This window comes from Spinacia oleracea, chromosome 4 (assembly GCF_020520425.1).
Source record: "Spinacia oleracea cultivar Varoflay chromosome 4, BTI_SOV_V1, whole genome shotgun sequence".
Taxonomy (NCBI): Eukaryota; Viridiplantae; Streptophyta; class Magnoliopsida; order Caryophyllales; family Amaranthaceae; genus Spinacia; species Spinacia oleracea.
The window spans coordinates 56,557,661-56,575,962 of record NC_079490.1 but is presented as its reverse complement, the minus strand read 5'-3'; the positions used below and the strand labels follow the sequence as shown (position 1 = coordinate 56,575,962).

Here is an 18,302-nt window from a genome sequence, read left to right as displayed (position 1 = left end):
AAATTACACAAAACAAACTATCGACACAGAACAAACTCACTACACGCAACATACCCTCAATAATGAATTTTTTGTTTGTGATTAATTAAATAAACCTACTATAACATTTGGGATATTGGATGCCAACTTCGGGCCTTACAATTAAACTCGAACATTTTGAGAAGTCTAGGAACACCAGCATCCTCATTACAGAAGTGGTGTAACACATATGTTGTAGACTTAGGACCCGCCTGGAATGAGGGAAATAGCTTGGAAATTGTAAGGGAGTAATTATTTTGGGCCTAAATTACAAGCCTGGAAATTATGAGGTTAGATTTTTGAGCCTGGAAATTTTACCCTTCATTTGAGGATAATACATTACCCATGCCCCCCCTAGGGTAACCATTACACCGTAATCTTTCACCCTCCACTCCTTGAGCCTTGACTTTCTCTCTCATAATCATCCCCTCCAATCATCCCTCCACCATCATCGTTCTATTTCCGCCGGCAACTAATCTCTTCACCTCCGTTCCTACCGCCGGCAACTAATCTCTCCACCGTCGTTCGATCTACCACATTTGACACTTAAATCTCACAACTACCTTTCTTCTATCATTGTCTGTTCAAGAGCAAGATGTTTATTTTGTGGTCGAATTAGACCATCAAATCTCCAGATCCAGAGCTTTAATGGTCGACTTTGACCATTTAATCAATTGTGAATTACAAGCTTTTATGAAATTTTGTTTGTCTTTCGCTCTCCAATTTTTTGAATCTGGAAGTTTTTTTGAAAAAAACAATTGTGGTGCATAGAGTCGTATTTGGCGGTTGACAAGGTGGTGGTAGGCTTATAGAGGCGGCAGCTGTGTTTGTGCGGTGGCCTGGTGTTTCTGAGTTGGTGGGACGAAATCGGCTATGTGAGAAAAGAGGATAGAAATTCACCCTAATATCCAATGAATAATGCCAAACTTAAAGAAATGATTAATCACAAATTCTTATTTACAAGGGGTATACAATAAATATTGTACACCAAAGTAAAAGTTGACTCAAAATACATTAAAGTTACCCTTATATATGTAAAAGTTATCTATTTTTTATTGATAAACTTTTTTCATTTTAATAAAAAAAATTCTTCAAAATCATTAATAATGTATAAAAATTAATCATTTAACCTTTTAAAATGTTAATCTATCAAAACAAATTTCATAATATAAAAGTTAACCAAAACATAGTAAAAGTTACAAAAAACTAGGTAAAAGTTATTTTGGTTTACAATAAAGTTATTGTACACCTTATGTGCGCAAGACCTTTTGATGATAAATTACCCCCTTAAAGAATCCCACGATAGAAATTATCCCATAGATCTTACCCTCTTAATTATTTCAAGGAATCCAGGCGAGGCCTTACAAGAATTTTAGCCAAAATAATTGACCTGCACGCGAAAAATCAAACAAAAAATGAAGCATTTATACACAAACCACCAAAAGTCATTTGAAAGCACAGCCTGCATAAATACAAATACAGTGGAGATACATCCCACGCTATTTCAAAGTTAATCCCTATTTTAAATGGGTACTCCTCTTTAAACTTGCAAAACATCAAGAAACCTGCATTTCTGTCCTGTCCATTGCCATTTACTTCCAATTACAGTACAAAAGTTTGACTGTCTGTCATTAAGGTAAAATCCCACATAGTAGACAATAGTAGACACCAATATCATATGGGATTTTCACATACATCATAACCCCTATCATATTCGACCAAAAAATGTAGTAACCAAGTCAGCTTAGCTTTGTAAACACTTGACATATGTTCACGAGGGAATAGCACCTTCCTCTTCTTCCTCGTCATTTGATTTCCCCCATGCTGACTGGCCATTACCATAATCAGCAGCTGGAGTTTTTTGTGGAAACATAGGAGAAGAACGAGTCTTTTCCATCATCATTTCGTGAAAACTTTTTCCTGGTTGGCCTTTGTTAATCTTTTCAGGGCTGCGGCTTCTACTTCTCCCACGGCTCCACCCCTGATCCTTGACTTGATTACCACCCCACGCCTTCTGACCAGTGGGACTTGGACTTCGGCTCCGCCCTCTAGCTTGGTAACCTCTATCATAACTATCATACCTGTTCCCATAATCAAATGACATTAGCAAAATAGCTTCGTATTACAATTAACAGAATAAATTAGCAAGAAACTTTCTTAAACATGTTAAAGAGGGACAGGGAAGAAATAATATAAATGAGCAATGAGAAACTCCATATAGATACTACATACCAACTTAAGTTCTGATTACAAAGAAGACAAATTAGGTCATCCAGCACAGCACCATTACAACAGGTACAACAAATTCAAAACAATGATACTCCATATATTGTCAGGAGATTTTTGGACATAACAAAAGTAAACCCAAATTTAGACCAAGAAGCCAGAATAGATGCAACAACCCAGACAAAAAGTTACTATTCAATGAACAAGTATCCAGAGGATCGAGCCAGCACAAGGGGAACGCATACATGAACAATACAATACCAAATAGAACAGCATGGTTTTTTCTCATTCTAAGAGACTTGATAAAGAATATACACTCTTCAAAACCATATAGATCAGCTCAATAACATTACAACTTTTATGATGCTTGTGCCCAGATCAACCTTTATGATACTTATATGTACAGTGAGTTGCTATATAACTACGATGCCATTTTGGAAAGATTAAAATTCATTTTTTTTCGGGCAATACAAAAAGAAAAGAGAACACGTTGGAATTCTAACAGGTCGTTAAAAAGCATTTTCATGCCCAGTTTGATATTGATAAGCCAAAATAATAAAAAAAATTAGAAAGTACTTTCTAAATAGAAGAATATCATGTATAACTTATACCTATCACGACCCCTTCCTCCATCCCTGCCACCATAGCTCGAGTCACTTCTCCCGCCCCGGCCTCCATCACGACCACCAGATCCAGAACCAAATCGTCTAAACCTACCCATTCCACCACCACCACCTCGAAGTGCCATATCACGGACCTCCTGAGGAACCTTTTGATTCGCCCCTTCCAGAATTTTTACAAGATCAGAAGCATATTTACTATCCTGGTCATTAAAGAAGGAATAAGCCACTCCAGTTGCACCTGCTCTTCCAGTTCTCCCAATCCTGTGAACATAGTCCTCAATTCCTGTAGGGAAGTCATAGTTGACTACCACCCTGCATGCAAACCAAATAAATTTGGGGTATTACTTAGGAGCTAGGACAAACAAGCAACTAACATAGGAGTCTTCCATAAATGCAATGACAGTGAATACGAGTAAGCACCATTCACCAACCTGATATCTTTTACATCCAGACCACGGGCTGCAACATCTGTAGCAACCAGGACGGGAGATCTTCCAGACCGGAACTGATTTAGTACATGGTCCCGTTCACTCTGGGACTTGTCACCATGAATTGCAGCTGCTCCAAATTGACGTGACAAATTACGAGCAAGAAGATCACACATCTTTTTAGTTGAACAAAAGATTATGATCTTTGATCCTGGTTCTTCAGCTCTCAATATCTGCTCCAACCGTCTTTGTTTTTCCATAGAAGACAGTACTTCCACGTGCTACAGAAGAAAAAATTAAAAGCTTAGCACATGTACTCCAATACCATCAAGGATAATATTATATCAATCACTATAAGACAATTGCTGTACACCCATCATAAGCTCATTGTTAATTCTTCACCTACTGAAAACAAACATCAGTAAATTTTGGCGGTTACCTGGGTGATCGACTTGTTGGCAACAAGTTCATCCGCATTACCAATATTAACTTGGACAGCATTTGACAGTAAATCTGCCGCAATCTTCCGGACCTCTTTAGGCCATGTTGCTGTGTACATCAGAGTCTGGCGACGAGTGGGTAACTCCTTCACAATTTTTCTAATTTGTGGCTCGAAACCCATGTCCAGCATCCGATCTGCCTCATCAAGTACCAAGTAGGAGACCTGATTCAAGCTAACCCTCCTTGTTTCTAGGATATCATTCAAACGACCAGGAGTAGCTACTACGATGTCTACTCCTCTATCTAACTCCTTCAATTGTGGGCCTTTGGGCGCTCCTCCATATAAACACTGCAGATATTTCAATGAAGGAATAACATTTAAAATGCAGAAGTTCCATAAACATCAATTGAAGCAGCACACTTTGCAGTCAATATTACCACAACACGTTTTCATAACCTGTCAGAACTTCTAAACAGATACTCATGAAAATTTACAATATGCAATGTCTCATAACCCCAAACAATATTGACTACAGCTCTTTCGGTTTTAGCTAATTCAAACCAAATTACGCTCGCTTTAAATTTAAGGCTATGGTTCACCTAGTTTTGAGTGAAATTAACTTATCTGATGTTTTGAACTTATTTTTCCTATTTTGTCTGGAACTTCTTTTGTCTGAAACATTTTTTTTTGCGTGGATAAACTTTGCTGAAAAAAACTTATTTGTATGTTAAATTGTCTAAGAAACCTATTTTTGCTAAACTTATCTAACTTATTTCGTGCCTAAACTTATTTTTCTGAACTTATTTTTTCTTAAATAAGTTGAAACAAACAGACCTTAATACATCACATAACTTGAATATCAAGTTTCCTAAAACAAATGCATGCTGCCATATACTTTATAAGACAGCAGAAGTATGAGATTTTAATGGAAACAACAAACAAGGAATCATAATTTCCAATCATCAGAAAGAGATTAGAGAGAAGACCCCGGACACAAACAGATTGTAATGTTCAACTTCCAGTTAAATAGATATACTAAAACTCATCCAGCAAGACAACCAAGCAAAACTTGTTACAAACAGAATACTGTTCGAGAAATGGAGAGCAGAATATTACCGTGCAAGCTATTCTAGAGGATCTCCCAAATTTCACAGCCTCGTCTTGAATCTGCGTCGCCAATTCCCTTGTTGGTGACAATACCAACACAGTTGGGCCCATTTGTGGATTGTTGCGGCGCTGCTTGAGGTGCATAAAACCTGGAAGTAGGTAGCCTAAGGTTTTTCCGGAACCTGTTTTAGCAATTGCCACTATATCTTGACCTTGCATTGCAATTGGCCACGATTGTGCCTGAATAGGTGTAGGAGCAGAAAAGCCAGCCTGGTGTACCTATTAAAGCAGAACGCCACAACAGTCCTAAGTAAAAATGCTAGGAAATTTCAAAGGCAGCTTTGGAGCGTTATAGAGGAGCATGCAAGAAGAAGCACCATCCTCCTATGCAGGCAGCGAATGCTTGCAAGATGCAAGCCACAGCAGGAGGTGGCCTCTTCTTTTTATTTGGACCAAGTGGCTGACTGAATCATCACCGACAGCAGCCCAGCCACGAACTTGGATGATTCCAAAATCCCATCTCAAACAATGGTCCAGCGTAAAAGAGCACTCCAATTATAAAGCCCTCCAACAGAGGGCAGCACAGCGTACGACATTAGCTCCTCCCTGGAGCAAATATCGCATCTGCGACAAAAAGTAAAGATGCAAAATAATTAAGTCTGAACTCCAGCAACTGCAGAACTTTGCATGGAAATAGTCAGCAACATAGTTCAGCACATTTACTGGGACAGATCAACTATGAGACAAAAGCAATATTGATACCTCTTTCAGCAGTTCAGAAGGGAAACCAGTAGCTTCAAAAGTTATGAAAGGTGGGGGCACACCAGTTCCCTAAAGGCAACAAAGTAAACTAGAGTCAGGAATAAATTGTTCCCATCACAAAAGAGGAACAAAAAGGTAAGCTACAAGCCAACTTCATCAAAATCATACAAGTATTGTCGAAAAATCAATATATATATATATAAAGAAGTTCCTTTTTGCATGCTTAACAGACAAATTGCGAAAAGTAGTGCTGAATGTTTACTCACTTCATAAAGCTACTGCTAAACCTTGAACCCATGATATATCCAGAAAATACTCAACTACTAAATATCTTGCACTGTCTAGGACAACATTAAGGGTGCATTCTATTCACCTGATTTCACTTATTTTTCATGAACTTATTTTTATTTTATTTGAACTTATCCGAACGTATCGAAACTTATTTTAGTTATAAACTGTACTTGGGTAACCCTTATTTTTCCTAAACTTATCATATTTGAACTTATTTTATATTATCTGAACATACATTTCCTGAGCTTATCCTATCTGAGCTTATTTGAACTTGTTTTATCCTATCTGAACTTATTTCTTATGTAGACTTATTTATTTTTCCAAGAAATAAGTAAATCAAGGTGAACAGAAGAGATCCTAACAAAAATCATGATGTGGCAGGCAAATGACATGCATGGTATTGTTAAGCATTGACAAACTTAGTAGGATATTTGAAGCACATATTAGGTTGTAGCCCTTAATACTCACAGAAACAGATATCTCATGCCGACGACGATAAGCTTCAGCAGATAAACCGCTAACTGCATCCACAGGTACATGCTCTATAGTAGATCTTTCACTAACTGCTTCATTTGGAGTATTTCCACCTCTGGCGCTCTACTCAAGAAATTAAATATTTATTAAGACAGCAAGAAAGCGCAGTGTCCAATGTAGCACAATTGAAACATGAAAAAAAAAATCAGAAGGTAAGAAACAAGGATATGACTATTTACGAACAAATTTAACAAGTGTCCAGAAATGCCTTTTGTTTCAAACTTTTTCTTTCAAAATTTTGATTCTTTTAAAAAAGAAGCTTGATTATTACTTTTCAATAAAAATTATTGAATTTTTTGTATAGAAAGATAACACATAAAATATTTGCATTTCATTTTACCTACTCTAAACACTAGTCAACTAGGGCATTTTACACTAGGCCTTAAAAACTAGCTTGATTATTACTTTTCAATAAAAATTATTGAATTTTTTGTATAGGAAGATAACACATAAAATATTTGCATTTCATTTTACCTACTCTAAACACTAGTCAACTAGGGCATTTTACACTAGGCCTTAAAAACTACGTTCATATATAAATTAAGCTTTTTTGCCCTCTATTTCGTTCATGATGGAAAAAGGAAGTTTCAGAAACTTTTTCAATCCACGTTAATAACAAGCTGCTGATAAGCTGAAATACTATGTAGAAATTAAATTATATGTATTTACTACTGAGTATATGTACTGCCATTTAACCGTCATTGGCTAATACGACCTCTGTTCATGAAAGTTTTTACACTTCAGAATATGTGTCCAAACTCCAAAGTATGAAAACTTTGTCCGTAAAATGTCACTTTTATATATACATCAAAATGCTATCATGTAAGATTGTCAGATTGGTCTGGATACGTATTTTCAAAATATCAACTTTTTATAACTTTTTCACATACGAAATTGGATATATCAGTGGTTTAAATATTATATTTGAATCCGCGCAAATAGTAGGTGTAGAAAACTCTAAGGAACAGGGTAGTAGATAGCAAACAAAAGCTGAAATCACATTGTAGCTACAAGAATATCTTCACCAGAAGTTGACAAACTTTACTAAATACTCTAGATCTTATAACTACTCATCGAACACTCTTCAGCATTCTCAATGGAACCTAACATGAAATCCGAGAATCGTTAATTCATGGATGTTAAATGTAAGCAATACATGCCAAGTTAAATTCTAGAATATCCGGCACTACTTAAAAGTAGATGTCTTTGTTTATTGGCTAAAGCGCAGCACTCCTAGTAAAACCAAAGGATAACTAATTGACAAAAAACTACTCCCTTTGTCCCTTTTTGTTTTCCCCATTTTCCATTTTGGTCCGTCTCCAAAATATTGCTCCATTATTAAAAACGCTCATGGGACCACAACTTTACCCTCACATAAATTACATATGGTCACCATTTTAGTATCTTCTCAATTCCACCCACCCAACTCTTAACAAAGAGTATTTAGAACATGGGGCGGAGGGAGTATTTGCTCATAACAACAAAACACCAGAACCAATTGTCCCAAAAGTTACCCACATAACAAAAACTAATAAATAGGGAAGTATACCTGTTGAATCCTTTCTCCGCTGCTACCTCTATTGTATTTATCATCATTATCATCCTTATGTCCATTAGAGGACTGTTGTACTTGGGCTGAAGAACTTACATAACCCGAGAAAGGCCTTGACGGAATCGAGCAACCATGAGAAGATGAACCAGGTCTCTCATACTGTGTCACATTAGTCTCTGGATTCCAAAAGTACAAGTACCCAGTTTTCCCATCCACCAACCCTCTCCATGGTTTTGGTAACGATGGATCTTCAGGTGCATAACGCGGCCCAGGTGAAACAGTAGCTGTTGCAGCCATAAGATTTCCTGTAAAATCCTAAAGTCAGCACAACTAAAACCTATGGTATTCTTTACAAAGGTAAAATCTTGACAAAATATAAATAAATGAATCCAAAAACATACAAAATCCCCAAAACAGCAACAACTAAAGTTAATGTTACTACTGAAATACAAAATACATAACATAAAAGAACGAGAAGTATAACTATTTTAGAATTAAATGAAAATGCAAAAGGAGCAAAGAGATTGGAACCCTAATCAAAAAAATAAAAATGCAACAACTAACTACAATAGAACAAGTTGCTATGGCAAAAATCAAGCAAACAACAATAAAAAAGAAAAATAGAAAATGGGGTTTCAGATCCCAACAAAGACTAAAAATGTCCGTGTTTAACATGCAAACTAGCTATTAAATCATGCAATAATGAATGAGATATCCACAAATCAACGGAAAATCAATATTAAAAAAAAAAGTACTTTTAGGGTTTTTGATGAAGACGAAGAAGAAGAAAAATGAAAAAATCTCAGATCTAAAAAGGATAAAGACTGCAAGTTGATAGAGAGATAAAAGACCTGAAGATGGTTAGAGTGCGAAGCAGGAGAAGCTGAAGGCAAAGAAGTGGCTGAGAATCCCCGCACTTCGTATGGCACGGACCTTTCTCTCGCTTCCCTTCTGCTTCTCTTTCTCTCTCAACGCGCTTTACAAATGTGCAAATGGGAGGAGATTGAGAAAAGTGAACGTCGTTGAAGAGTTATTTCTTCTTATTAATACGGACTACTCCGTACTGTTTGAAACCCTCAAGAGGTTAGAGGCGCACCTTTATTAGTGTGAGTCCGATTGGGAGAAAAATATTGAATTCTCAAACACTACGCGATGTCTGGTATGACTCCGACTAAACTTCTATTTATTTCACCTTATTTCAGCACCTTATTATTTACGGATTTTTCATGAAATGCCCCTGAGGTTTGCTTTAATGCACCAAATACCCTAAACTTTCCAGAATGCACCAAATACCCCTGAGGTTTAAAACAATAACACAAAATGCCCCTAATGAGTATTTTCCGTCTATTCCGTTAAGTCTCCGTTAGCATGAAATTACTTTTTTGCCCTTACTCAACCAATTTCTCTACTAATTATAATACTAACCTTTAATTATATTAATTAAACCCAAAAATTTAATTAACTACTGTTATTTAATATGAAAAAAACCCAATTTTTTTCCCTGGGATCTTCTTCCTTCACGCAATTTCTGGGCTCTTCTTCTTCCTTCACGCCATCAATTATCATCTTGTTCTTTTTCTTCTTCTTCCACCATCATCATCCCTAACTAAAACCCTATTTCATTAACTTGCCCTTGGTCGGTCCTTTCTCTCTCCTCACCGTCACTTTCCTTCAATTCTTTCATCCCTCCTAAAAAAAATCACCATTTTCTCTCTCCTCAAGCTACAACAATGGTGGATTTGCAATCCGTTTTATTACCGAATAGCAGCAACATCAACAACGACACTTCATTAATCTGGGTTTTCAAATTGATTTTTTTTACAAATATTTTGTTTGGTAGAATTGATTTTTTTTTTTTTTGCAATTACCCCCATTTGATATTTTTGGGGTTTTCATTAATCTGGGTTTTCGAAGATGGAAGAAAGGTGGATTGTTTATAGGAAGGGGCAAGATTGTTGAAATGGCGGTGGAGCGCCGCCATCGCTTGCATGTTAGTCGGAGGTTTTTTAGATCACCATGGAGCAATTTAGCAATTGATCTCACTATTTCAACATGGAATGTTGGAACAGCTTGTCTTTGGCCGTTTACTCCTCATCTCAATCTTTTTTCAGTTAAGCAAGTTATGCGGTTCGTGCTCTTTGCGTCATCAATTGTTCAATACAGTTTCAGTAATGGCGGCTGGGGCGCCATTCTCACTGATCTTTATGCTCGCAAGGTTTATATTTGGAACATTTAGTTCATTTGTTTTCATTTTTTTGGGTGTTACTTTTAATTGTGAAATTTGTTGTCTTTGGTGCTGAAATTAGGGTATTCATGAATCAATTATTTGATTGAGAATGCTGGCAATTATTTATTTTGATTGAGGTGGGGATTAACAATGAAGTTTGAGAAAGAAAAGAGAAAGAGAAAGTGACAGAGAAAGAGAAAGATAAAGATAAAGGAAAAAAAAGGGAAAAAAATAATAATTTAATGTTAACGGAAAAGTTAACGGAATAGACGGAAAATACTCATTAAGGGCATTTTGTGTTATTGTTTAAAACCTCGGGGGTATATTTGGTGCATTCTGGAAAGTTTAGGGGTATTTGGTGCATTAAAGCAAACCTCAGGGGCATTTCATGAAAAATCCGTATTATTTATTTTAGGAATTTATTATTTACTTCAGATTAGAATAGATCAGAAAAAAAAAGTTTAGATTAGATCTGATCAGAAAAAAAAAGTTCATATCAATTTAGATATAATAATAATAATAATTAATTATCATTGTTATTATTTAATAATAATAATAACAAACTGCGAGATCACTTTAATAATTCAAAAGCCGCCTACGGAGAATTCACCACCTAACAACAACCAATATAGCCTCATAACAATTCACATTGAATTTTCAGCAACATTAGGGTGTTTCAAACCCTTCCTAAACATAATTAGAACATTCTCCAATGTCAATACTTAGCTACTAAACCTCCTAGCATAGTGATTACTACACTAATGATCACCAATTATCATAAACTTCAATAAACATGCCCTTTACAAATTTCCAGCAATATAAGGTGATTTAAAATTATTTCAAAATATATTCAGCATGCTTAAAATCATAAAAATCATAACTTTAATAATTCATAAACATCATACTATGATTTTCTAACTATTAAAACCTTAAAAATTCATGCTTTAATAATTTAAAACCCTTTTTTGACAAAATTAATAAATCTGAAAATTAAATAATTTATTATGCAAAATATGAAATCTAATTTCTATATTTACATAATTAAAACCATAAATTTAAAGTATGAAAACAGTAATTAAATTACTAAAACAAAATTAAAGCATTAAATAGTTTTAAGGTTAAAGAAATAACCGAAAAGAGGAAGGGTAAGGGCGCCGGGCGGAGGAGGGACGGCGGTGGCAGTGCTGGTGGTGGCGGGGCTGGGCGACGCGGTTGGTGCTGGTCGTCGCGGTTGTTATCGAGTTTGGTAGCAAGCAACAAAGAGGAAGGGGAGGATTGATGGCGGGGCAGCGCAACAGCGACGCTGTAGGTAGGCGGCGCAGCGTGGAGGGAACGACAAAGGTGGTGCAGCGACTGCGGTGGTGCGGCGGCTGCGGTGGTGGCTAACTTACGCCGGAAGCAAGAAGAGGGGGGTGATGTTGTGCCTGGAGGCGCAGGGAGGAGAAATGAGGATTGCTGGGCGGCGGCTGGGCGGCGCGGCAACAGCGAGGTGGTTGATGCGTTGGTGGTGGTGCAAGCTGATGGTGGTGGCGTGATTAAGTAGCAATATAGTGGCTGGTATGGTTGGGTGATGGTGGTGTGCGTGAGGGCAAGAAGTAGGAACCGAAGAGAAGGAAAAAAAATACGTGAAGGAGGGTTTCACGTGAATTTCGTGTGGTTGAGTTAGGGAGGAGAGAGAATTAGTTGTGGGTAAAATTTTTGGGTTTAGGGGTTTATTTGGGCTTGGATATTTTAATTAGGCTAGAATTAGGGTTCATTTTCTAATTTTAAAAGTGTTTAGTCCAAACCCGAATAGAAATACTTTTCTAAAACCTAATTGTTTCTACGTTTAAAATCGTTTTCGAATTATGATTCTAAAAATGTTTGATTTCATAAATTATTAAAATATTGAAATGCATTTAAATAAAATAAATATACATTCAATTATTAAAATATTGAAATGCATTTATATTTATTACTAAAATTCACAAATTTCATTTTAATATAATTAATTAAACATTAAAATATATTAATAACTTTATAAATTTACGGGGGATTACAATCTACCCCTCGTAAAAGAAGTTTCGTCCCGAAACTTGACACGAGAATTCACACGTTTTTCAAAAGTTTTCAACCTATTCTTACTGGAGCAGTACTTGTGCCACTCATGTGCACTCTTTTGCCAACTTAAAGTTGCTTGTGTTACTCATGAACACCTTTTTCTTATGCGGAGAATCTATTTACTTGCATCAACATGTATAAGTTGCTAAAAATGAGCATGAAATGCATAAAATTGCTATAAAAATAGGTAAAAAGCGTGAATTTCTATCGCATTCTACCCCCCTTAAAGAAAACGAGTTACGCCCTCGTAACTCATCTCTGGAAATAACTTTGGATATTTCTACTTCAACGAATCATGTCCCCAATACAATGTTTTCACGAAAATCATTCCAGCAAGTGGGGCTTCTGCAATTCTTTCCATACATTGCCTTAAAGGGTGTCATCTTTAATGCTCGCATGGTAACTATTGTTGTAAGAACATTCAATCAAACCTAGGTAGACTTCCCAACTACCCTTAAAGTCAATAGCACAGGCTCTCAACATATATTCCATTATTTGGCTAGTTCTCTCAGGCTGACCATCGGTTGCAGGGTGGAAAGCAGTACTCATTTTTAATGTCATCCCCAAGGTTCACTGGACCTTTTTGCCAAAATTTCAGACTTTTATGGTCGGTAAGGATCTTACATGTTTCCCCATAAAGGAAATGTCTCCAAATCTTCAAAGAGAACACCATAACAATTAGCTCTAGGTCATGGGTAGTGTAATTAGCCTCATAAGGTTTCAATTTACGCGACGATAGGTGCGGAGGTCAAACGCTCTTTTAAAATCTGGAAAGTTTCCTCACATTTCTCACTCCTCTTGAATTTCGATTCCTTTTTCAACAAGTTAGTCATTGGTCTTGCTAACTTCGAAAAGTCCCTTAAAAATCTCCTATAATAACCAGCTAGGCCTAGGAAACTTCGGATATCAGACACATTCTTTGGAGTAGGCCACTCACTCATAGCTTAAATCTTAGCAGGGTCCACAGAGACTCCTTCCTTTGACACATAATGACCCAAAAATGCTACTTTCTCCAAACGAAACTCACACTTAGAGAACTTTGGATACAACTGGTTCTTCATAAGCGTCTCCAATACAACCCTCAAGTTTTCAATGCTCTTTTCATTATTTGAATAAATCAGGATATCATCAATAACAACAACAAACTTATTTAGGAATTCGTGGAAAGTCCTATTCATCAAATCCATAACTATGGCAGATGCATTGGTTAACCCAAAAGGCATTACTATAAACCCATAATGACCATAACGAGTCCTAATGAGGTCTTAGGTATTTCCTTATCAGCTATCCTCAATTGGTGATACTCCGGACGCAAATCGATTTCCAAGAACACACTTGCCACATTCAATTGATCAAATAGGTCATCTATCCTAGGAAAATGATACTTTTTCTTGATGGTTACCTTGTTTAGCTCCCTAAAATCGATGCACAATCCCATACTCCCATCTTTTTTTCTTAACAAACAACACCGGAGCTCCCCACGGTGATGCACTAGGCCTAAAATAACCTTTATCGGACAACTCTTACAACTGTGTCTTAATTTGCTCATTCGGGAGGTGCCATGCTATAAGGTGGTTTAGATATGGGTGTCGTTTCAGGATTTAACTCTATAGTGAACTCAAAGGCTCTAGCAGGTGACATACTCGCAATTTCACTCGGAAACACATCAATGAATTATTTCACAATGGGAACATCCTCGATCATTCCAACTTCTTTACTCACATCTAACACACTACAGAAAAATAGTTCACACTCCTTATTCATCAATTTCCTCACTTGCATCGCAGAAATAACCCCAAGGTTCTTGGACTTCTCAAAACGTCTATATGAGGTCGATTTCCCAATAGGGTTCCTTAAACTTGGCCTTGTACAAATTTAGCCAATCCATCCCCAAAATTACATCTAGGTCCGCAAACTAAATTCTATCAGATTAGAAGGAAAACTCAATCTTTTATCTTCAAAGGAAAGTTCAAAAAAAAACTTGGTACACCTTATGGTTACACCAGTAGGTATACTAACATGTAAAACAATCACTTCAAAATCTACTAAATTTAGACTCTTAACAACAGATGACGAAACAAAAGCATGAGTTACCCCTGAATTAAACAACGTTTTAACTAGTATAGGGTTAATAGAGAAAGTACCCGAAACTACGTCTGCAGAATGTTCAGCTTCATTCCTACTCATCACGAACAGGTTGCCTGGAACCTTATTATGGTTGTTGTTCTCATTGCCAGACTTATTGTGGTCCCCTGGCTGTTTTGCCACCCTACATGCTTCGAACTCTGATTTCCGGATTGGTTATACCCTGACTTCCCTTGGTTACCACTCTCATTGTTATTTTGTTCCTTTTTCTGCTTAGTGAAGCACTCATACTCCCTATGCCCCCTTTTCTAACAATAGTTGCAGGTCACTAATTCTCCCTTGCAGTTTCTACCAGGATGGTTGTTACTGCACATCTTACAGTGATGCACTCTCTCTGATTAGTTCCTATTGGTGTGCCCCTGATTGTTCCTTCCTTGAAAACTTCTATTTCCATTCCCATTCCTATTCTCATTCATATTCCTCTTGAAATTCCCTTGGTTTTCCCCAGCATTGAACCCTTTTCTTTTTTCCCTAACAACATTTTTCTTGTCCCTTCTGGACTGCAAACCATAAATATGGGCGGTTCTCCCATACATAATATCTAAAGATGTAAAGGTTTCTCCGCTTAATCCCAACTGGATCTCATCGGTCAACCCTTGCTCAAACCTTTGAGCCTGTAGCTCCCCTGTGGCTACAACCTCAGGAGCAAACCTCGACAACGTTATAAATTTTCTATAAGTATTCAACGATAGTCATACTCCCCATCCCAAGATTTATAAATTCCTGTGCTTTTTGTTTTCTTATAAAAGGAGGATAAAACTTTTCCCTCAATGCAACAACAAATGAGTCCCAATTAAATCCTTCAACAACACTTAGACTAGTTTCATTCTCTCTCCACCACAAACCGGCCTCATCTTTTAGGTAAGGGATAACTTGACCTACTTTCATATTTTCAGGACAGTTTACCGCCCCAAAGAGTTTTACGAACTCCCTAATCCGTTTTTCTAAGAAATCGGATCTGCTTTCCCCTTGAAGTATGGTGGCTTAACTTTCGCAAGCCTTTCAAACATGTCCCCTGCAGAATCGGGGCGCTCAGTTCTTTCCTGGGTTAGTTTTTCCGCCAAGAGGCGAATAGCAGCAGTTAGGTCATTTTTGTTGGTCATCCTAGAACGCGACCTGAAATTAATATATTCTACTTTAGGTTCAAAACCTCACTTAATAGTGTCCTAGCAACGTACTATCACCTTAACAACCAAAATTCACGTAAAATAAACAAACATTTACGAATGTGCAATAATTATTTACGAAGGTAATCCCCTCGATCATTTATGAATGATATTCACATAAAGGGCATTCAATTTAGGAATAAGGAACGAAATTCAATCATCACGAATAATAAGGTAGAATAAAAGAAGAAAACATTCCCCTTCGAGTCCCAAAATAAACTCTTGATCCTTTGAATAATCAATAATCTAACTTTTATTCCTCAAAAAAATGTTAATAACAATTCCTAAATATTAACAACACACTTGTCCTTAAAATAAAATAAAGGTTTCTATGGTATAAACATAAACTACGGTTGGGCGAATTGTCCAACTTTATTCCTAAACACAACTAAATAAATAAACAACCTAGAGAAAAACATTGTCATTTTTATCTCTTGACTCATCGTAGTTTTCTGGGATAAATAGATCATATTCAGTTTCATCCTCATCTCGGCATTATAATAATAGACTCGTCTTATTCCTCTTGCGGACCTCCGCGGAACTTCAAGTTAAGGCTCGTCCTCATACTCATCCTCTTCAGGTTCAGAATCAGTTTCAACCCTCATAAAAGCATTGTAGATATCTCTTTTTGTTTGACCTACAACACGGTCATACTCACGAATTGACTCATCATCACTATCAAACACACCTACTTTCATTACCTCGCGCCAAGTGCGCTCTAGCTCACAAATTCTACTGTTGTCAGATTCATAATTCATCACATTTTCATCATCGTTCAGAACAATAAGATTGGAGTCATCATCACTCAGAACAATAGGGTTGGAGTCACTCCTTATTCTATTTTCTTTTATGTCAGACATGATTAGTAATCTATAGCAATCAAACATAATTTATGTTAGTAATTAGTACTCTCACTTACCGTACGATCCCACAATACATAATAAGTAAGAATAAATAGCAATCGTAAAGCATGGGAAAGACATAAACAATTAGCAGGTAGAGAAAGTACAATCATGTTGAACTAAGTATTCACTGCAGACATAATGCTTCTATTCTATATGTCCTTTCCTACACTACCCAACTCTCATAATGAATCAGAATACTTGAAGCATTTGAATGAAGAAACAAGAATGATCTGTAAGAAATAATTTTTTTATTAAACGAATAAATAATAAACGAACATATATAGAAAAAAATATTATTTTTTTCAAATAAGAATTAAAATAAGTTCAAAAAGAAAGATTAATTCGAACAAAAAATTTAGATTCCCTAAAAAAAATTTCGTAGACTTAATTCAAAATATATAAAAAAAAAAAATTCGAACCCCATTTTTTAAAAAGAAGTTCGGGCCTTTAGAATAAATAAAGAATACTAATAAAAATAGTTTCGGAGTCATTAATTTAATTCGAATAACTAAGTTAATTTCAACTAAAATAAGAAATATTAATATACTTTCAAACAAAATAAAATGAATTTGGTCCCCCAAAAATTATGCATTTTTTAATGATATAATGAGTAGGAGCTCAATCCTAGGAAATTCGTTTTAGGTAACTAGCTAGTTTAAGCGCCTTAAATTATTGAAGTAAAACCATAAGCTTCTAGATACCACTTTGTAACACCCCGACAATTCTCTCTTTCCTAGAATAAACTTTTAATATAAAACGTAGAGAATTATCAAAGCATTATCGCCCGTGTGAAAACGTAATGGCTTATTCAGAATTTTGCAGCGGAAATCATAAAACTAACTTTAAGTTTATAAATAATCAACTATAGATTTAATTCCAAAACCAATTAACGAAAATAAGTTTAAAGTCCAATTTAACAAACCAAAGTCAACTTAGCAAAGCAAACTAAATACAAGCTCTCTAATCCCGATCCCAATGATGTATCATCTTCAAACCTGTAGATGGGCAACGCTTATTGATCCTTAGAGACTGCTCACCAAAATGGGTCATTACAGGATCAATAAGACATAGCCATGATCAACACACACAAACAAAGTACGTAATCAGCAAAGCTGAGTACTACATACTAAATCAATAATAATTCTAACATGATTATATTATACGAACAATCCTAACATGATATTAATAACATAAGTAAGGACAACCAAAACATATTAACTTGAAAATCACATTTGACTAGACTAGACTAGACTGGACTAGACTTTTATAACATTAATATTATTAAATTAAAATAGTCAATGGACCGAGTAGTCTAACCAGAAGTCTTCACTAAGGAAGATGAGGTGCGGGCGCGACTCCGTAACCTCAGTGACCTGCGATATCGAGGAACTTTTGAATAAGATAGAACACGGTGATCAATCCGGTCCCAGAAAAGGCCATGGGCTACCACCATGAACCCCAACTCATGTTTGTCCGTCACTTCAGACGTGCACAATCTAAAGCTATTGCTATTCAGTTTCACTTTACATGATTTACCAATTAATACTTTGTTATGACTCATCAATCACATAAATCACGTAATCAACAAGTATTCACAATTGTTTTTATCTTGGAATTAAGTAAGCTATCACAAAGTTATCAATCAAGAATTCATTCCAATTAACTCAACCTTTCCTTTAACAATGGTTAACCCCTTTATATAGGTATAAAGTTTACACTTACTAAACAAGGTCCTCAGCCCTCATAAAGTAGTGAAATGCTAAAAGGGAACAACGA

The 18,302-nt window shown here is 36.1% G+C and overlaps 1 protein-coding gene across 1 annotated transcript; it reads right to left on the bottom strand.

Annotated features, from left to right (window-relative positions):
* Positions 1-1,422: 1,422 nt before the first annotated feature.
* On the bottom strand, positions 1,423-9,017 carry LOC110803722 (ATP-dependent RNA helicase-like protein DB10). Its single transcript, XM_022009261.2, has 9 exons — positions 8,835-9,017; positions 7,981-8,288; positions 6,366-6,494; positions 5,607-5,675; positions 4,854-5,123; positions 3,735-4,085; positions 3,299-3,576; positions 2,856-3,179; positions 1,423-2,099 (listed from the first exon to the last, which is right to left on the bottom strand). The coding sequence occupies exons 2-9, from the start codon at positions 8,278-8,280 to the stop codon at positions 1,790-1,792; spliced, it is 2,031 nt and encodes a 676-aa protein (XP_021864953.1). The 5' UTR covers positions 8,281-8,288; positions 8,835-9,017; the 3' UTR covers positions 1,423-1,789.
* Positions 9,018-18,302: the final 9,285 nt, after the last annotated feature.